Source organism: Vidua chalybeata, chromosome 3 (assembly GCF_026979565.1).
Source record: "Vidua chalybeata isolate OUT-0048 chromosome 3, bVidCha1 merged haplotype, whole genome shotgun sequence".
Taxonomy (NCBI): Eukaryota; Metazoa; Chordata; class Aves; order Passeriformes; family Viduidae; genus Vidua; species Vidua chalybeata.
The window spans coordinates 87,176,219-87,198,754 of NC_071532.1; the positions used below are offsets into that span (position 1 = coordinate 87,176,219).

At 35.3% G+C, this 22,536-nt stretch overlaps 1 protein-coding gene across 1 annotated transcript in view; it reads left to right on the forward strand.

Annotated features, from left to right (window-relative positions):
• EYS (eyes shut homolog) overlaps positions 1 to 22,536 on the forward strand; it is a 723,820-nt gene that overhangs the window by 552,505 nt on the left and 148,779 nt on the right. The window contains exon 38 of the mRNA XM_053938438.1: positions 17,569 to 17,733. Within this exon, the coding sequence (XP_053794413.1) occupies positions 17,569 to 17,733 (165 nt within the window). The remainder of the gene's footprint in view (positions 1 to 17,568; positions 17,734 to 22,536) is intronic.

Consider the following 22,536-nt stretch of genomic DNA (forward strand, 5'->3'; position numbering starts at 1 on the left):
CCAGTTTCATAGCAGATTATATTGTCTTTTATTTCTTTTGACATTAGAAATGGTAGTTTGTTAACTTTTGCTATGCCTATATACTTTTTAGTCATCAAGACTTTTTTTAATTTGCAATTGGCAACAGTAGAATTTGTTGCTTTCTCTCATTATCCTCCGCAAATTTGCTGGAAGTTATAATAGGTTTTTTGAGTTTTCAGATTCTGAAGATAAATATGAAGTTTTCAGGAAAAAAAAATAATCAGTTTTGGAACTAATGTCTTGTCTGCTAGAAGAGTGTCCAAAGAACTTTTACATGAAATTCATATTTTCCCACAGGTTTGAGTTGTTTTGCTGTTTCAAAGACACTGTGTTCAGAGAGGAAAGAAACCCTCAGCCTAACTGAAACCGTTTGAGATCCTTCTGCTTGATTCTTCATGTAGTGCAATTAAGCAGTGGTACTTTTTATTTGTAGGAAATAGTAAATACTAGAAGTTATATCATGGTGTGGGTGACATGACATCCAAGTAACAGCACCAAAGGGACAAGGGGTGGATTTTGTGTAAATTGTCAATTTTCATTAAGAGCTGTGATTATGTTATTTTGCTTTTGTACGTGGAATTTTTGTCTTGCTTTGTTTGATTAGTTTTTTTGATGCGAGTGTAGGTTCTGTGGCTTTTTGCTAATAATTCTTATATATGTGGCCATCACAGAGGTGATGGGTGGAATGTATTTGGTTTGCATGGCCAGAAGTGGGGCTACAGGGGAGTCTTCTGTGAGAAGCTGCCAGAAGCTTCCTCCATGTCCAGCAGAGCCAATGACAGCTAGCCAAGACAGACATGCAAAGGCATGGCCAATTAGAAATTATGGTAGTGCCTTTGTCATAACATATTTAAGAAGAAAAAGAAGGGTTATTGCTCAGATGTAAGTGTGGCCAGAGGACAGTGTGGTGAGAACATGTGAGAGGAACAGCTCTGCAGACTGCAAGGTCAGCACAGGTGGGGCAGGAGGTGTTCCAGGTGCCAGAGCTGAGATTCCCCTGCAGCCCCTGGTGCAGCCCATGGTGAGGCAGCTGTGCCCCTGCAGCCATGGAGGGCCTCAGGGATGCAGAGACACACCTGCAGCCCATGGAGGAGCCCCACACTGGAGCAGGTGAATGCCTGAGAGGAGGCTGTGGCTCCATGGGAGGCCTGTGCTGGAGCAGGCTCCTGGCAGGGACCTGTGGACTCATGGTTTCCTTGTGGGACTTGTGACCCCATGGGGTACCCAGACTGGAGCAGCCTGTCCTTGAAGGACTACACCTCATGGAAGAGCAATCCATGGGGCAAAAATCTGTAGAAGACTGTGGCCTGTGGGAGGGACCCTATATTGGAGCAGCGGAAGGATTCCTCTCCCTGAGCAGTGGCAGGAGCACCTTGTGATGAACGGACCATAATCCCCATTCCCTGTCTCTCTGTGCCACTGTGGGAGGAGGAGTTAGAGCTGGGAAGTTATTTTTAAGGTCTTATTTTACTTCTCATTATCCTGGTCTGTTTTGTTTTGGTGGGGTTTTTTTTGTTTGTTTGTTTGTTTGTTTGTTTGTTTTAATATTCTATTAGTATCTCAAATTAGAGCCTGTTTTGCCCATGCCAGTATTTGGTGAGTGATCTCTCTCTGTCATTATGTCACTCACGAACCCTCTGTTACATTTTCTCTCCCATGTCCAGCTGCAGAGGGGAGTGTTACAGAGGCTTTGGTGGGTGCCTGGCATCCAGTCAGGGTCGACTCCTTACCCATGGCTTCAAAGAGCAACATGTATAAATTCATGAGATAAAGGTTTCTAAGAAGACATTAAATGCAAAGACAAAACCTTTGTCTCATAAAGTCCACGAGTTGCAAATCATTGAAGGCTGGCAGAATACTTTTCAGAGTGATCACTGTGTACTTTGCCATGTTTCTGTCTTCCTCTGTGACATTCACTCAGACTCTGTCATAAAAAGAATCATGAGTTAGGCTGTGGCTGCACAACATCTTTTGACACCAAGATTTCTGCTCAGTTTGTATGCAGGCTTCACCTGTGTTGCACCTTGGGTATTTCTAGCCACAAAAATTCAGATCCCTACTTCATAATTTTCCTTTTGGAAATTGCATTTCTGATGTTTCTCTTAGCAGAGCTTTAATCTGTGATCTGCAGTGGCTGGCTGGTACCCACGCCTCCTAGGAAAACAGAAGGATTTCTTCTCTAACTGAAGAGTAAAAATTATTAACTTAGTTTGTTGATCAGGACTTTGAGGTTTTGTCTCCTTGGTACATAAGCATAAGCAAAGAAGGATCAACAGGTTTTCGTCCAGATAACTCGTTACGTAAATATGAGAATTTAATTGAAGACCAGGCAGTACACTTTTACAGCAGTAGTTTCAGTTTAATCACCACACTTTCTGTTTCATGGCAGAGTTGTATGTTATAGTAGCAGATAAATTCATGTATTGCCAAAGGGGGCCACACAGTTCTTAATACATATGGAAACTTCCCATAGATTAAAAAGCAATTATGTCAGCTTGTAGGACTTAGATGGTTGGGTAAGGTACTAGTCTATGTTCATATTATTTTCTCTCTTGTTCCTCTTCTACAGTTTTAAAGTGTAATAAAGCCAACATGGTCTCTAATCAAGACCACTACTATGTGCTCTTAGCAATGCCAGCATGATTTTAAAATTGATTTTCTCTTTGGATATAATTTTGAAAGTGCTCTACTTATTTCACACAATTTGTTCTTTATAATCATCATGAAACTACTTTCAAAACATTTGCTGCTCAGAAATAAAGCAACATGCACTATGAAATGAGGTTTTAAATATTTATTGTTTGTTTACATGCTGTGCATAAAAGAAAAAAAAAAAAACAACGAGTTTTCATGTCAAATTTTATATTGTTAAAATGGTTGCCCACATTTAGTGGTAGTAGTCACTATCATACATTGGTTTACAGACTCTTTATTTTGGATTTATACTACTGTGTCTGACATAAGTAAGCACAGTAGAAAAACAAGCCAAATAGCAAATTTCAAATTTTATATACATGTATTAAAATAAATGTGAATTTAAATCAGTCTAAACAAGACTGCTCACAGTCTGAGTCTACTAGACATTAGATAATAAAGGTGAAGAGCATTTTGCAAAATGACAGATGTTAGTTATTTTGTGCCTTACATCCAAGTTATAAAATGGAAGTGCTATACTAATGACATGAGGTTTTTTCCCCACTTGTTTTTTTACTTTGTGGGAGCCTATTTGGCTTGAGAAAAGTGTGTAGGAATATTTTTTTTTTTTTCAAATAAGTGTTTTCATTCATCTTTCTGTTTTAAAAAGCTGGAAGCAATAGCTGACAGTCCAAAACTAATTAAAGTGATTTAGCAGATAAATTAGATTAAAGCTGTGTTGGATCATTTACCTGCAGTTCACCCATTGTGGTACTTTTTAGTAGGTTTGTTACCAAATGAATGTAAAATCCAGAAAAGCAATTACATTTTACAATGTGAAATCCATCAGCACTGAGACTGTTAGGGAGAAAATATCTGAGGTGTGACTACATGTAAGATATAGTTTGAAGATGAAAACTCAAACAGCTAAAATGCAGAATGTACTTTTTAAAAGAATTAGATACCACAAGTTAAAAGGGCAGGTGTTCCTTATGCTGGGACATGTTCTTCTGAGCATATTTTGGTTTTATCACCCTTTCAGTATGTCTTGGGATTGTATTTATTTCAAAAGAATAGTCAGCACTACTACTGTTCTAAGGTGCATCTGAGCTATGCTGAATGATGGTTCATTTAAACCTTGTTTCTTCCTCTCATACCAATTTTTCATCTATGATTAGAAAAAGAAGTCATTTCCTACATTACTATTTATAGCCTAGCAGATATTAGTAAGGCAGATGGGGAATATGTATTTAAAATAGCAGTAAATATGATTGCAGTATTGTTTTATTCTCTGCTTTCATGTTGATTTTTTCATGTTGGTACCAGAGAACCATGATATTGTGTGACATTAGTGACAGAGCTGTGACATTGTAAGGTTATGTTATAATTGCTTATTAGATTGGGGAAAAAATTATAGAAATTTTATATTACAGTAGTGCAGGTAGTTCACAAAATGAAACTTAATTCTAGTCCTGCCAAGGACTTTAAATAAGATTTCCCATCCTAAGGTACTATGTCCTATCAGAAAGGAATTCTTAGTAATTGTGCTTTGTTTTATAAGAGCAGAGCCTGGGAGAGACTCCTCTCTGCACAGTTCAGGTCCATAGTTTTTGGAGGTAAAGAATTAAAAGTGTTATTTGAACTATGCTTGTGAACCAAAAACAGACTATAGTAAATTCTTGGTGCAACATCTAGCTATTCCTTAGTAGCACCAGTGATGCAGTTAAAATGGTGTGGTTTATTTTTTTTTTTAATAATGGCTCTCAGAAATATTATCTGCCTCCTTTATTTCTCCTTTTCAATACCTCACATTGCATTTTGACAGGCCTGTCATTCTCAATGACTTTTTAGGTTTTGCTGGAGGAAAAAAAAAACAGTTGGTGTACAAAGAGGACTGTCAAGGGAGTGATACCTCAACTAATTCTAATCTAGAAATTCTTGGTTTGATTTCTGTTACCTCAGATATTTCAGACATTTTTAGAAATTCTTGAGTTTACCAGTCAATGAAGATTTTGAGAGTTTGCTGTTCAGCCTTATTACTCTAGGCAGATGTATACTTCCCATCTATTATTTTCAGTATCCAAGGCTAAGCAAGGATCTTTACCTCCTTTTCAGAATTATTGATAACTGGTTTCTATAAAGTGACAACAACCTGCATTGCAATGCTTTCTAGAGAGCCTGAAAGTATTTTTCCTAGAACACTGTTGTGCTTTAAGGAGCCCAGGCGGCAGCTCAATCCAGCACAACTGTTCCCTCCCTCCCTCCAAGCAGGATGGGGAAGAGAAACGGAAGGCAGAAGTGAGGAGCACTGTTTTCATCACAAACCCAAAATATAGCACCACACAGCTATGCTTCTATCACAGCTAAAACCAGTGCAGTCATGCTATTGAAATTTACTGTGGAACCTCTGAGATTCAAAACTGAAAAAATAATAAGTAGCAACAACAAGAAAAGTACTGAACTTCATGAAATAGCTCTTGACATTCTAGTTAAAGTGGCAAAAGGTTGGTCCATTGAGCAATTAATTCTATTCTAGATTATCAGTTAATTTTAGCTATATCAAAGCAAATTTACTCTTTTTATATTTTGATAGTATGCTCCAATATCTTAGGTAATGGAAATAAGTTAGTGTAAAATGGTAGATAAACTGCTATTTAATAGGTATCAGCCATAGGCCAGTGATGAAGGGAACAAAGTAGAAAATAGCTATCTATAAAAGACTGGTTATTTTGCTATCAGTACATCAGACTGTAGGTTTATTTTGCTAGATGCCAGCTATACTATATTACATAGTAGAAGTATTTGAGTTTCAAACCTTTACTACTAATAAACTCCTGCTGCAGTGTAGACATCAGTGCTTTCGAGTAAAAAAAAAATGCTGACCAGCCTTCTCGCATATAATGTCCTTTGTCAGCAGCTTTAAGGTCAGAAACAGAAATATACCAGCTGAGAACCTGGAAGGGGTTTTAGCTTTCCATTACTGAGGGCAGAAGACTTTCTAGCTCCAGTACTCTGGGATTTCTGGTATCACATAATCCTGACGAACATCCTGCCTCATGTATTTCTGTCTGCCTTAGTAGGCAGCTGACAGAAAGACTGTTAGAGCTAAATCTAAAATGGATATCAAACCTGAGGTGAAGTATTAATCTCTCAGTCTTTGAATGGGTGAGAATATATGTTCTAGAATCATCATGGATGGAAGGAGGAGAAGACAATCAGAAGTGTTTACTTTGAAAAGGAAGGCATTCCTTTCATTTGTTTCCTTCTTCTAATACATCAAGGATATCCTTGAGAAGCTGCTATGTGGAAAGATATATTAATGAAATAACTTATAACTATGAGCTTCTTAAGCATTTCTGTCTATATATGGAAAGTAAACTAATATATTTCATATAAATTCTTGTGGTTGATTCCATTCTCTCATTGATTCTGGAATATACTGGATGCATTTATGTCTGTATTTCCTATCTAGACTTTTGGCCTGAAAATTTCCATTTTTAGGACAAGAATGAAAAAAAATGTAGACTATTTTATCTGCTCCTGGTTGTTGGAAGCAGCATATATAAAAATGTCCAGTGTGACAAAGTAATAAATAAAGCAGAATTAAAAAAAAAAATTTAAAAGTAAAAAAATTACTTTCATAATGTGTTCCATAGACAGTTTTCAAGCTTTGCTGGAGAAACACATTCTTCAATTGTGAGGAAAAAAATGAGGAGTTTGTTTTTTTCTTCTAATTTCAATTTGGAACAATAACACCAAAATTAGATGGTTGCCAATACCTAGTACTTTGAGTACTCACTATCAAAAACTCACTAAGGCTTTTCCAAACTTGAGACAGGTGGTTCTTCAGTCTTGCAGAAATTTTTTAGTCTCTTAAACAAGTAGACCATAATCTGTAAACTCCTGGATGATCTGATGGGTGTCCAGAAGTGTAGGGTTTCCTCAGACCTGGAGACCAGGGCATGTACAGATTTCTGGATCCTAAGTAAGGAGTTTGACCTAGTGGACAGCACAGACTCCAAATTCTTCCTGTTCTGTGTTGGGTTATTGGGGAAACAGGTGGACAGCCCAGCGTAGGTCACTTTTTAGGACAGGTGTGAGGGATGAAAACCTATCTGAGGACTTTAAAAAAATCATGTTTTAAATGTATTTGTCATTTCTCCTTTTCTTTTGGTAGTCAGTGTCCTTCTAGCTGGGAGCATGATTACTTCACATGGTGTAAATCAGTACTTGAGCATCTCTTATCTAAAACCTGCTTCTGTCCTGTGAGTTTAGCTGTTATATTTACCAGCAGCAGAGTGTGCACATTATGATAGACTTTTTTCTCAGACCATCTACAGAAATTTGTACTAATGTGAGGAAGAGTATTTTGGCAAAGCAACAGAAAGGGTCATCCATTTTTCAAGTGTATACTTAGTTTAATTTGGCCTCACTTCCAAAATATGTAGAATTTCCTAAATTTTATAAAAGAATGATTACTAATCTCCCATCCTTTTAATTATCAAGTTGCAGGGAAGACTGTCCTGATTTTATATTACATTAAAATCTTAAATTTTAAGTTCACTGTCTGTTCCACAAAGAGTTCAGTATCAGCTTTGGAGTGCTGAGGTTTTTTTTGTAATTGCTACTCAATCGTTAAACAGGTCTCATAATGGAAAACTGCTAGAATTATCACGTTTCCTCCCTAAATATGAAGTGAAAGTTATCCCACTACATAAGAAAATCATTGACATCATTGAAAGAAATAGACAATTTGAAGACCTATGAGAGAAGACGACACACTATTTAAAAATATTTAATTGAAAACAAGATACCACAAGAGGAGTTCCTGAGCTCAACAATTACTAAAATAACAGAAAAAAAATCAAGCAATTTTTTAATAGGACCTGTGTGTTTATGATAATGAAGCTAGATATGCTTTTGATCTACTGCTGCTTCATACCTTGCTTAAGAAGTTCTCTTTTATATGGTGTTGAGGAACAAGGATTACTTTAGTCCATGAAAAATGTTTCTGTATTTGTAATGTTGCCTGTAAGAGATGATTATTCACCTCCTGGAATCCTTTGTTGGAATATCCATGTACACAAGAAATTGTTTCTTAACTATTGGCAAATGCTGGGAAATAACTTGTCATTTGCTTTCCATCATTTGTGTCATTTCAATTAGTGCATTTTCCAAACTATAATCAGGTGTTGTAGCTTAGACACCTGGACTTGAATTGCTATCAAGCAGAAGTTTTGCTTATCTTGAAACTTATGTATTTAAAATCTTCAGTAAGCCACGGAGAAAAGGAAATATTTTGTGTGCACATACTTTTCTGTAGGATAAAATTATCTCTGTCCTTTCAATGACCACCTTGCTATTAATTTAATTTCATCAACCTGCTGGAGTAGATCTACTTATACCAATGAAAAGAGGGTAATAGTAGTGCTAAAATCTAATTCTGTACAGTTAAACAAAAGGAAGATTTTGGCATGTGGTGAAATCAATAGGCGTGTGATATTCTGCACTAAGTGGGAAAAGGTACCAGAAGTGATTTTGAAACAAGATGTTTTGGTCTGCAGCAACCACTTTTCAGATTGCCAAGGAAAGCTAGGGTTGAAGGGCTGTTTTGCTTCTCTTTAAGACAGATCCCCAAAATATGAAAGAAATCTTTGTCTAAAATTATCCTTCATGGAACATAAAACACTAAGTAACTCCCTGTATAGACAAAAGTCAGATCTGCTCTCCTAAGGAAAAAAAAAAAATCTGCAAAAAAGATCAGTTCAAAACTGGTGGCTTCCTTCACAGGCCTTTTATTACTATTGGGAATCAATTTAGACAGGCATTTTTGGTCAAGAAGAATGGAAAGGGGAAAATAAATGGGGTTGGGAATGCTGTGTTTACAGACATGCTGTAGGCTTCTGTTGTCTCCAAATGGAGCTTGCTCTGTTCCTCAGGAAAGCAGTCTGCCCCTTCCTTCTGCCTTCCTCCTCAGGAAGGATTACACTGACCAGCAGCCATGGGAAGGCAGTTAGTGTCTTGTCTACTGCTCAGTCACTTCTGCTTTAATAAAATCATAGAATCAGCAAGTATTTGGGTTGAAGAGTCCTTTATAAGCCACCTGGTTGAACTCTCCCTAAAAAAGCAGGAATATTTTTAAGTAGAACAGGTTGCTCAAAGTCCTGTCTAAAAATCCATGCCAGAGTTGGCACAAACAAAGCAATGTACAGATATATTGAAGAGGTGCTCTCTTTGTTTCACCTACACCCACAGTAAAGGTTTGCTAACACTGTCACATCAAATCAATGGAAGAAAAGCAAGCAGATGACTGAAAGCTTTAATACTGAACATCCATCTCATCTGGAACTTCTACCAGTTGTGTTTTGGGAGTGGGAGAATGAGGATTCTACAGTTAAAGACTATAGCCAAGATAAAACCTGAGATGTCAGAGTATAACAATTTGGCTGAATAAGGCTGCTAAAAAATTGGGAATTATGCAAGTTAATTCCTTTTCAAACCTCATTATTTTAATCCAGATGAGTTTGCTTACATGATTGTAATATTCTTTAGCAATTTCATGAGACTGAACTGGTTTGTGTGCCCACAATGCTGAGCCCAACTAAAATACTTTGAAATTAATGCCGTTGGGAATAAGCAAACATAAATATTTGTAAATGAGCATGCTTCCCCCAAATACTGCTGTTTTGTAATTGCCAAGAAAACAATCAAAGTTATATGTAAGAAATACTTCTAGTTTTGTAATTCCTAACTAATGTAACAGTGATAAATGTTAGGAAATAAAGGAAAAGAATAGGTAAGTTGTCTATATAGATCTCCATTTTATATTTTTTGTATTTTAGGCTAAAAATAAATAAATTGCATTAGCAAAACTGGGGGCAGAAAACTACTGGTTTTTGAATCCTCAAAGGAAAGGGCAAACAGAGTGAAATATCTGGTTTTCTAATCCATGCTCTGATACTAACTTAATTTGTTAATGACTTTAACCCTTAAATATCCTTCTTTGCCTGTTATTTGTTGATTTTTTTCCACCAAGCCCTTGAGTTAGCTACATGATTCCCAAAGGAAGACATAGCAAGATGTTAATATAATTAAGAGATGGAGAAGAAATTGCTTTCACATTCCTTTTTTTTTTTTTTTTTTTGCACACTGAACCTGTGAAAACCTGCTCAGATGAGAACTCAGATTAGATTTACACAATTCTGTAAATTATGTACCTATATAGCAAAATAATAATAGGAAAGTCTAGTCAAAATCTCACCAAAATCCCGCAGGAAAGTAGTAAAAACCTGTTGCATACGCAATGTAGCAATACATAAACTGTGCTATTTACATGAGCACATTAAATTTAGTGTTCTTGAAACTACAGCTTGCATTTCACTTTTAATATTAATCATTTAATATCTGGTGCCAACCATATGACAAATTAGTCTGCAATGTTATCCAGATGGAAGATTCCTCTTCAACTGACTAAATATGACACACACTGAAAAAAATCTGAATATTTTTCCAAATTAAACCTTTATAGCCAATTACTCTTCAAGTATTTCTAAGATCCTTTGGGATAGGAATGTTTGTTTATGTGTTCAAGCACCATTGCAGAAAATAAAATTAAACTTAGATGGCAGAGATAAAATTAAAGTGGCTGAAAACACATTGATACCCCATAAAGCAAAACAAAAAAGGCCTTGGAATTTTGGTAACCATAAGAATTATAACATACAAATAAAATATGTACACATTTAGCTGAGACTCGCTGCAAACCAATAGAAAATTAAGCTATTTGACCCATTCATTTGTGGAACCAAAAAGTGCTCATTACAGTGATGATCTCTAGTACATCAGCTTGTCATGAAAACTGTGAGTTTTCAAAAATATTATGACAGCTGCCTCTTTTCCCACTGAAAACCAATACTTTATTTTCATTTTCTTCTTTTACCAGTTCATTAGATGTGAATCAAAACTGTGAAAGCTCATGTTCAAGTAGATCCTCTGTGATATTTTACAGAACAAATATATTATTGAGGGAGCTTCAAAAGATTTTTACAAGTCTTGCTTCATTAAATTTTGCCATAATATATGTCACAGTGACCTTCAAAGCAACCAGCATTTCAGCACCAAATATAGCAGTGCAATATGACAGCTCCAGTTTAAATTACGGTTTCATATTAAGAGTCTGTTTTAGATTTTTTTCCCATAATTGGGAAAGATAGAAATATATAAATTAAGATATAAAGGAGATTTTTTTCCCTCCTAGATGGGGTGCTTTTTAAAAATAGATAAAACTCTGGTGTTTTTTTGCAGGAAGATCATATTTCCTGTCAAATATATTCAGCTTGAAAAAATATTAGATAATAGCTTCCCAATTTCCTCCATGTCAAATTCAGGAAAAGAGAAGCACTTATGCATCATTTTGAATGCAGGTGGTAAAATACATCTGATTAGGTACAAGTATCAATTAAGAACATTCTTTCCGCTTCAAAATCCAATGCACTTAGGAGAAAAGTAATACATTTTGGAGATGAAAGTAATCAAACAGAAAAAGACAAATCACTGTGTTGTTTTCAAAACTATGAAAAAACAGGCAGTAAGAGGCTAATTCTGTTTGTGGATTTCGTCTAACAATAACTAGATTGTTTTGGATTTTTTCAGCACTAAACATTGTCACTGCTTTTTATCTTTCTGTGGAGGTGTCATTTCTATTTTCACAAAATCTTGAGGTGAATATGAATTAATAATTTTTTCTTTTTCATATCAGTCTGTTGTACTTGCTGACACATCTGGACTTTACATGTCTATGCAACATCCAGAAAAATTTACAGAATTTAATAATTACACCACACATCTCACCTGGACATTTCATTTTTATAATGTTTCTTGCCCATTAACTGAATAAAATTCTTCTTATTCTGAGACAGGTAATTTTCATCCTTTCACACAGACACAGTAGTTGACTAAATACTCACCTTCTATAAGTGAATGCAGTTATAACTTTGCTGATGTAAAACAACTGAGGGTACAGGTAAAAAAATTTTAAAATTATTCCTCCTTCTTAAAATGTGAGATTGGAAGTGGAATATTGTGATCTACAAAATAGGAATATGAAAATATTTATTTCTTTGTTTTGCGTCTCTCTTTTTCACAAAGCATGTTCACATCAAACTGATTTACTAAGATCTTGTTTTTTCAGACATGCAGCTAACTCTTCAAATTCTTTGTACTTAAGGAATGCTAAAACTATCAACAATTTTTTTTCTTGTAATAAATCTAATAATATATTTACATTGGGTTGATCCACTTATTGAAATACAGCTGTCAAAAGATATGAGTAACTCTAGGCACTAGGTAATGACAATTGCTATATGCTTCAGATATCTATGGAATCATTAATATCCTTTATGTTAAATGGTCTGCATCTCTCTTTGTTTCTGTCATGCAATCTTAGTAGTGATACACAGAGCAGAACAAGTCACACAAAAATCACAAATCAGATCAAGCCAGGAGGGCATCTAACTCAATATCCTGTTTCAGAGAAAAAACAGTCACTCTTTAAAAAGAATATACAAAACAGGACAACAGAGAATTTTCCCCAAGTGCATTACTTCACCTTCCACCAATCAATGAGACTAAGATTTCTTGACCTGTGGTTCCATTATATTTCCTAGTCTGGTGGATTAGTTTCCCTTGTTCTAGTATTGTTCTTAATTTTTCATTATTTTTTATATATTTTTGACCTACATAATATCTCTTGGCAATAAATTACCCCAAACATTCTGCAAAAAGTTACTAAGAATTTCTTTTTGTTCTGCAAGCCTGTGACCTGATAGTAACAGTAATTGAGTAATTGAATGCCCTTACCTGCTGTGTTCCAAGACATGGAGCTGCCATTTCTTACTCACATTTTCCTCTGCATGTTGAATAGGCCTGTTCTGTTTCTCCATCTGGAAGCAATGCCATCCCTTTGATCATCCCTATTTCTGTTCTGTGTTTCATTGTACCTTTGCTGATGCATGCCTGCTAAATATCTTCTGCTTTATTTTCCTAATTTTTTTTAATGTCTTTTCTTCTATTACTGTTCCATTGTATGGCAGTTTCCTTCAATGAAAATGAATTGAGGTCCTGCTCTAAGGATTGCTTATGTGACACATTGCCCCTAGTGCTTTTCTCTTGAGTCTTCACAATTAAACGTACTGTCTTTCTGCCATTCAAAGGCCCTAGCAGTCTGCAAAGTAAGAGATTAAGTCAGTGATCTGATTTCAGACCTCCCAGTTGGCAGCAGAGAGCATTATCAAAAAGGCACCATGTCTGGCCTGATAGAGGAAGACTTGTGGATTTTATTTTGTAAGGATTTTGTTCTTTGTTATGTTGGAGTTCAGTTACAGCAGGCAGGAGGCTTTTGTGCATTGAGACAAATGAATGAAAGCAGCAAGAGTAAGATTTATTTTGTTTCATATTTTATTGTCTTGAAACAGCTGAACTCAGCTAATCAATTATTTCATAGGAAATGGTTACTGTATTTCTGTACTGTTGTAGGTGCGTGTGATGCTTTATGAAACACCCAAGTCCGATTTCATATGTACCAGACATAATCCCTAGGAATTTTCTGAATCATATTTATTTCACTTTGATTTTCTTCACACCTTGAACATAAGATAAAAGAATGCATTACTCTAAGGCGGTTAAATTTGGTTGCCTGGGATATTCTGTGAGCATGACATGGATAGAACAGATCGTGTATTCATCAGGCCCTTGATATTGCTTCTTAACTGACTTTCTGCCTGCTGGGAACACCTCCATTCTTGATAATATGGAAAAGGTTTGCTGCATTGCTCATAAAAGTTTTTATCACCTGTGCTTCTATGACATTCTCTGAGTGATGGAAAAGAAGAACAAGCACAGAATCTGTCCATAGGTTTCAGAGGATGTTTACCATTGTAATTGAGAGATACAAACAGCAAATTCAGAGTTTGATCCCCTGACTAAATATTCTGATATCCTGTTCAGTTGACATCTTTAACATTTCAACTCAGAACTACTGTACTAATTTGGTTTTGCCTAAAGAAAATCCTTCTGCAGGTCACCTATCTCTGATGCATATGCAACAAGAACGAGAATTGTTCATCTGCCTTCAGATTTGGCTGGCATACATGTTTACACCTAAACTACTCAAGTCCTTTTATAGCAAATAGAGAGAAATAGGCAGATTTAAGTCACGATTGGGTGAGGATAATCACATCCTAGGATTACCTATTTACTTTCCTTATTAAAGAGGACCAGGGACATTTAATGAAGTTATCTGCCCTGTGGATTGTGGACAAGCTTAGTCAGATGTTTGGTCTGATTTTCCTACCAGAAGATGAATGCATTTCTTCTCTTTCTAGGATTTTGTAATGTTAAAAGTCTTTCTTGGTTCTCACTTGAATTATTTAGTGATTGCTGGTGCAGTATATGACTCTTAACATCTTCAGGACTGAAAAATATATTTTAAAAAGAATTCAACAGAATTTAATCAAATTCAGTGCTAAGCCAGACTTGGCATAAAAAAGGAAAGAATGCAAAGGGAAAATTAGAGGTAGGATTGGAAACAGATTGATTCCATTTTAGTAGCAGTAGAAAACTATATTCTTTCCCATATCCTCTCTATTTTCTGACTAAGACAAAATCAGGTAGAGACATAATAGAAACTTGTTGCTGTTTCTCAACTTTTTCTTGTTGTACTGTGTTACTGTAAAAATTGTAATAAATAATATTCCAGCTAATCTATTTATTTCAGTAAAATTTGAGTCTTCAGTTAAATTGTTAAAGTATAATTCTTAGCAATATGTGTTTGTCAGGTAATTCAGACCCAACTCTGTGGTCTCTCTTACAAATTTTTTCTCTTGAATTATTTGTAATCTTTTTTACCCTTAAAATGTGAGAAAGTTTCTATTTCTTCCTGTGTCCTAGTTAATTGTTTTGAGTACCCCTTAGGTTGCATGTACTCACTTGGAGACCATCGTCCCAGTGGAAAAGAGTCCCTTGTGATCATGGACAGAGGTGAAAGTGTCAGATAGTGGACCCAGGGTGGGATAAGTAACTACTTCTTCTTCTTGTTAGACTGTCCTGTGAAAAATATTAAATACTAAATTATTTATTGCCAGCAACCGTCTTAAAATATGAAGATCTGTAAATATTGCTAGGAAGCAGTACTAAAATACTCTCATAATGTGGTAGAGAATTAGCTCATTGTAGTTCAGCAGATGCCCTTCTTTGGATCGGATTCATGGATCCTACCAGAGTGGTCAGTGCTTCATGGGACTTTAATTTCTGCTAATTAAGAGTTTACTAGAATGAGGGAGGTGGAAAAAATTTGTCCAGACTGGCAGCTTTGCCCATAGTGTTCTATCTGTGTGCTTTATCACAGACATAGATTTTAGATTCTTACCACACAGATTCAATCTGTTTTCTCCCACTTAGACCCTTCATCTAAGCAGAAGACTAATCCCTGTGCTCTCAGTGACCTCTTTACTGATGCTATAGACTGGCAACAGATTGCAGCTGTTGTACAGCTTTAGGGCAGAAAATTACTGTTAAGGATCAGCAGGCTAATAGCCTGCACACCATAGGGAAGAGGATGTGCTCTGCATCTTGGCATTTCTGGATGGCTTTTTTTGCCAGGTATGTATTTGTTTCTGATGCAGTTGCTGTATTTGCTGTGTCTCTTGTACTGATTTCAGAGAGAACTTCACAGCACTGGTGATGGAAGTCTAGGCTGCTTTGGGCACAACACTGCACATGTAGACAGGAGTGTTGTAATAGCATCTTTTCTCAGTACTTTTGCTATACATCAATGCAATGACTTCTTTGGATGCAAGGTGCTGGACACCCTGGAAAGTTTTAAATCTTTAGGGGAGATCCCTCCTTCGAAGGGAGCTATCTTTCCTAAAAGACTAATGAGATTGTTCTTCCTTTCAAGATTGCCCAGATATACCATGATCCCTTCCCCTCCTCATTCTTCTCTCCCTTCACCTAGCTGAAAGAAATTTCACAGATTAATTTTAACTTAGAATATAAATTGCAGACAGTTACTCTCCAAGTTGACTAGGTTTTTTCTTTAACTACCTAATAAAAGACATTTTAATAGCTTTTTTGCTCAGTGTACCACTATATTGTGAGTACTGAGCTACACTGAGATTTCTAAAGGTACTCAGAAGTACCTTTGTACTCTTCAAGTGCACTTCATGAATAATAATTAAGGTTGAGTGCACAGAACCTCCCTGTGAAGGATAACAGAATCACCAATTTGTTGAGGTTGGAAGGGACCATCATCTTGAGACCATTAAGTCCAACCCCCTGCTCAAACAGAGCGGGATCACCTAGAACATGTTTCTTACAGCCATGCCCAGTCTGGTTTAGAAAATCTCCAAGAACTGAGACCTGACAAACCTCTCTGGGTAACCTATGGCAATGTTTGACCATCCTCACAGTGAAACAGAGTTTCCATGTGTTCAGGTGTAATTTCTTGGGTTTTGATTTGTACCCATTGCTATCAAGTGCACTGCTGAGAGAAGTTTGTCTCCCTCTTCTCCATCCCCATGTATTTACACACAGGTGTTAAGATCCACCTGAGCTTTTTCTTCTGCAGCCTTAGGAATCCTGGCTCTCTCAGCCTTTCCTCATGTGAAAGAGAATCCAGCCCTTAATCCTGTTTGTGGCTCTGCACTACACTGCTAGATCTTCTAGTACTGTTTCTCTTGAAAGTCTGAATTTAATTAGGCAAAAAAATCTCATAATCATGTAGGTCTGCTTCTGATTTGCAATGCCACTGACCTTTTTTTCATCCCATATCTTTTTCCACTTTCTCCAACAATCCTGACTTTTCCAGACCTATAATTTAGAAACATAACTAGTCATTGCTTTCCATCCTGCTTTTCTCTTGCTATCAGGGTATGAGGTTTTTTAATGACTATCCTTCCACATGTTCTTGTTTAGCTAGGCCTTTTCTTTTGTCCTTTTTTCTTAAGTACAGTAAAAACAAGAGGACAAACAGTGGTCAGAGTCTTAAACAAACAAAAATTAATAAAGTGAATACAAATTTTTAAAAAAGTAATAGTCATGCCTGTGTGTAATCATCACTCACAGATCCATTGTATAATTTTAGTTCATTAAACTAAAAATTTCTTTGCAAAAATATTACCCAAACTCAAATATTTTTCTTGATGCTTATTCATATCCCTGATGATCAGTCTGGGAAATCTTTAAGGTATTTTGCATATATAGGTTTCTTAAGGCATTGGGAAGACATTCTGCCTAACCTCAATTAGTTTTAGTTTATTTTTTCTTGCATTCATGATACTATTATTATGTCTAAAGGGTAAAAAAAGGAAAACCGTAATGACTAAAGTAATGAATGCAATAAACATTGAAAATGTTAAGCCTTCACACTTAAAAATTTTCTCTTAACAATTATTCATTTCCAGACTAATGTAGTGGAAAAATGCATATTCTGCCCAATGGCATTCTCTTTGTAATTTCAAACCCCACAAATTTGAGGATCCTGAAAATGAAGAAAAACTGGGTTTTCCCAGTCTAGAAATAAAAATGAAAACTACTTCACAGAGATGTCATAGGAGAAAAGTTCTGTACTGACACATCTACAAAGAAGAAAATTTAAGAGAGCCTTTTTAACTTGCATCTTCTAGCAGTAGTTCCTCCTATAATGGTCTTTTCACTTCTGGTAATAGGCAGATGCTAGAACTTTTTAATTTTCTGTGTATTTGAATGTTTGAAATTAATTTATATGCATGCTCAGCAAATAATATAGTTGATGATGCTATTCACATGTAATAAAAATGCATCTTTTTTAAGTGCTTGCATTTTATTACTTTGTTTTGTAATAAATTAATAAAATTAGATTTTTGTTGTTCATTTCAGACATAGCACTGTTTTTTCCATCCTTCACTGGAAATTCTTATTTGGAGCTACCTTCTCTGACATCTGTATCTGATACCAGGACTGCATCTGAGCAGGAAACAAGCAATCTGACGACTCTGTACTTGACAGTGAAAACAACTGCTCTGAATGGCACAATTCTTTACAGTGAGTACCAAAGATACTTGAAGTTAAGTATCAGTTTTAGCTCCTTCAGGTCCTTATTAACTTCAGTGTACATCAGCTGGCATTTCCTCTTCAACAGCAAAATGAGTCATTAAAATGCAGTAGCAGCCTTTTGGTATTCTAATGCATGCTGCATTATAAAATTTGAACCATTGTTCCTTGTGTTCCTCTGGAAAGTTCTTTAATTTATGACTCATTGAGCAAAACATAAGTTACAAGAGAAAATGCTGCTTCCTGACAAGAAAGAACATAGTAAGCATATGACTTTAGTTGTAAGTTTTACAGCCCTAAAATACAAATGTTGAAGAAGTTTTGAACAACTTACAGAGAAACAACTTCATAGTTGGAATGAGTCTCGCTTTTTATAATTGTGATCTTGGTTCCAAATTCTTGATTTATAGAACTATCTTAAGTTCTGCAGTTTTGCCATATTTTGAAGTACTTACTGTGATTTCACACTTCAGAGAATTCTTTTGTGATCCCCAAAGAGTATACTTGCAGACTTGGATGTATGCCTGTTAATACTACATAAAAAAGTTGCTTCTTGCCTGCATATTTCATTCCTCAATATATGGCATAAACTTCTGAGACAGAAGTACACTTTTCACTAGTCAGCAAGAAAAAATAGACTTCTCTGCCAGTTGAGTATTTCATTATATATTTTATCTTGCAATTTCTTGCAAATGGAAAACATGGAAAGTGAGGTGATTTCTTCCCAAGAGGAGATAGAAAAATATGGTTATTTGATAGATTTACTTCACAAAGACAAAATCATTAGGAGAATTTTTAGCTTCCTAGGGTTTCTCTACACAAGAAATCTTGTTGATATAGCATAAATAATTCTGGTTAAATTTTGTTGCATTTATATTAATCTGGTAGTAGTATATGTGAATTCACCTAACTATGTATATATTTATAAGCCAGGGTTAAAAGTAATATAAGCTTTGTGGCATTATTTAATTATGCCTTTTATTATTATCTGTGCTAGATTTTTTTTTAGATGTGAAACACTCTAGTCCCAAATTGAAAATTAATGTTTGCTTCTTTTCAAAATAGTATTTTAAATCCTTGTATGTTATATCTGGGCTGTTGCTGCAGCTGCCTAAGCTACAGTACTGCAAAATTTGCTAAGAATCATGGATAAGTGGTGATGTGACAGTTCTTTACATCAAAATGTTTTATACTTGTTAGTTATTTCAATTTCAAGAGGAGTTATTTGCCCTTGAAGAAGAATTCAAGGAAGGTTACTGGAAGTACTTTGAATATATTTGGCATTTAGTGATTTTGTTTGCTTCATCACTGCAAAGTAATTTGGCTCCAGCCAAAGTTAATTTTGCTATCTACATATAAGCCCTGAGTAAGCATCTCTGTGAACCAAAAATCTCAGAGAACTCTAAACCAAAAAAAAAAAAAGGAAAATTCTCTGCCCTACTCAGGAGGAAGTGGTGTTTTTTGAAGCTAAAGGAGTTGAGTTTGTTCAGCCTGGAGAAGAGAAGTCTCTGGAGACACCACATTCCAGCCTTTAAGTATTAAATGGGTTCTTATAAGGAATATGGAGCTAAATTTCTTAGCAGGGCCTGTTGAAATCTAGATATAAAGATTATTTTACAGTGAGGGGAGCAAGGTACTGGAATAGATGGCCCGAGAGGTGGCAGATTCCTCATCCCTGGAATCATCCAAGTCAGGTTTGAGAAGACTCTGAGCAGCCTGATTGGGTCAAAGATGTTCCTGCTCATTGCAACGGGTGAACTAGATGACCAATTCATATGATTCTATGCATTTTCTTTTCTAGATAATGTACTCATTCTGCATCTAACCTAATTAGATATTAAAACCTAATATAACCTGTTCAGCTATTAGTTCATACTGTCTATTAAAAACTGTTAATATGGTATTTTTCAGGTGTTTGCAGAGATTTTGTTTTAGCAGTATTCGAGGACTTTACATTCTTTAGAATATGTATTTCTGATTTCTGGAAAGAGAGAATGGCATTAGTGGAGAACAATGAAGTTTTTTGCTTTCCAGCTACCCATATCTGAAACTTCCATGGACTGTGTCACAGCTTACTTCTTGTTCCTCCAAAAAGAAGGCAGTGTGGGTCAGGATTAGTGGTACAAGTTCAGTTCTCACCCTAAAATTGAGCTGGGGTAGCTCCAGGAACTTAATTTTTGTATATTTTCACACAGTGAAAAACTCACCTTGTCTTCACAGGTTCTCAGTAGCATGTCATACTTGCATTCTCATTCCCTTGTTACTCTTAAAATGGAATTTTAACTGATTTGCAATATTCCTCTCTTTTAGTGACCAGTAGGGTTTCTATTAAGGTGAGATTTCTGTTAAGCTAAATAAATGAATAAGTAAATAAGTAAAACTTGGATCTCTGCCTGGCTGTGGAACACAGACACAGAAAGTAATGGAAGTCTTCTCAAAATTCTACAAGAATTTTGATAAGTCATCCATTACTTTCTGTATCTTATAATCAAAATTCTTATAGAACTTTGATACTGTGTTTAACATTAGCTAGATCTTTGCTTTACATTTCCACTTTAGCTATCTCTGTCCCTCTTTCTATAGCACCAATTCCTTTTCCTTGTTTTTAGTCTTTCTTTTTTTTATTCTGTCTCCCTGGTAATTAGATTCCTTTCCAAATATTACAAATGTTTGTTATGATGGTTCAGATCAATATTCTTATTTAGTTTTACATGAATGTGAAATAAAATATTATAAAAATTTGTAAATAAAAATCTCTCCAGTGTTTTATGAATGAACTCCATGTGCCTGTGCAGCTAATTGAGAAATTTTAAATTATTTCTGTACACAGATACAAAGCTTTTCTGTCAGATAAATATCCTTTGTGAGTTCCCTCATATGCTTTCTCTGTATTTCCTTCATCCCCATTTTTTTCTCCCTGCTCTTTCATTTTCACTTCTAACTACTACAAAAGAGAAGCTGCTGCTGTCAGCTTTTCTGTTTTTAATAGTAATACAAGTCCTGCCTTTACTGCTGCTTTTTCGAAGCTGTCTTACCATCAAACATCTGAGGAACAAACCACCAGCAGAAAGCCAACTTGAGGCTGTTGCACTCACTAAGTACGAGAACCACACACTTCTAAGGGCTGATGTTCCCATCATTTTCAGAGTCTGTTAATTTATGCATAGTAGCAATGGTTTCATAATTAGAAACCATTTTACATAATTCCACACACTCATAAAGCAAAAACCTTTCTATTTGTCAAAATAACTTTTTTAAAATAGAAAGATTATTACAGTGATCTGCTTCTTTCAGATGTACTTTACTCGAAAATTGTTACATATTTTTAATTTTTTTTTTTAATTAATCCACCTTCAGATTACACATTTTACAAAAACACCTGTTTTTACCAGGTGGTGGTGAGGGTACATCTGTTTTTCTGGCAGATAATTAGGAAACATTTAATTACAGGGAGAAATCTCAGACAAGATACTACTGATACACAAATGAATTTGAATCAGAAAGTATGCATAAGAAGATTATTTAAGTCAAAATCATAAGGATAATATAAAAGGATTGAAACTTGCATGTCTTTACTTAGTACATTAGTCAGTGAAGAACAAAAAAGATCTGTGCCTTCTTCACCTTTTCGTGTCAACGTGCCTTAAAATAATGGGAACAGAACACTGAAAATGTCAATGCATTATTTTAATACCTTTTAGCAGTTAGTGCAATTATATATATGCAAATATATATAAGATAAATAAAATAAATATAGAGAATACAGCAAATAAGCTTGCTTATAGTCTAACCAATAAACAGAATATGGGAATCATTACATGTGCTAGACATATCACTTTAGTAAATCATACCATACCGTTGTTAAAAAACAATTCCTATTTTATGCCTTTATCAGCAAGAATTTTATCAATGGTTGCTTGAAACTAACAAGTACTAAGGACTTGTACAGGCTTCCAAAAATAGGTTTTATGTTAAAAAAAATGGGGAAAGAGATAGGATGACATAGAAGTCTATGTGTGATTTATAGAAAATTACTGTACATACATCTGTCTTAATACAAAGAAAAAATGTATTTCCATTCTTAATAATGACATTTTCCATAATTATTTCAGTATGTATTAAAGAAAAGTCTGAATGCTAACAGTAAATAGACTAAAACTGTCTGGATTTTTTGCACTTCCCTTATGTTTAAATTGTTTATAGAATGTGACAATTACATTCGTGCCAATAAAGATTAGCCATCATTTAAGAAGATTTATTTGTTGACTACAGAATGCATTCATAAAATTTCTATTCTATTCCTTAATTATTTTATTTGTTTGCATGATTAAATTTTATCAACATGTCAAAGCAAATTGTGATATTTATCCACAAAGCAAAACAAATTGCTAGTGATCATAAAAACCTGATACAGTTGTAAAGTTTTACTTCATCATTTTCACTTTTAAGAGAGTCAGCATAATGCTGCTCACAATCCCTTCAAGGGTAGATTGTTTAGCTTCTGCTATATATGGTAGCCTGTAACTTCTGACAATTGGCTTTCAGATATCACAGCCCATGTTTATAGCACTCCTTAAGGACAACAGCTCTCTTCATAAGTTGGGCTCATAAATTATTTCTTTTGCTCTCAGAAGCTCTGTTCCCCATTTTCCCCTTACCCTTCTGAAACTAAATAAAGGCCATTCAGATATTTCAGTTGTAGTCTCCTTGTCTCTTATTTCAGCTGGCATTTTCAAGTAGAGCATTGCACAGTATCCTTCCTCTGTGTCAAAATATATTTTCTTTCTTAATGAA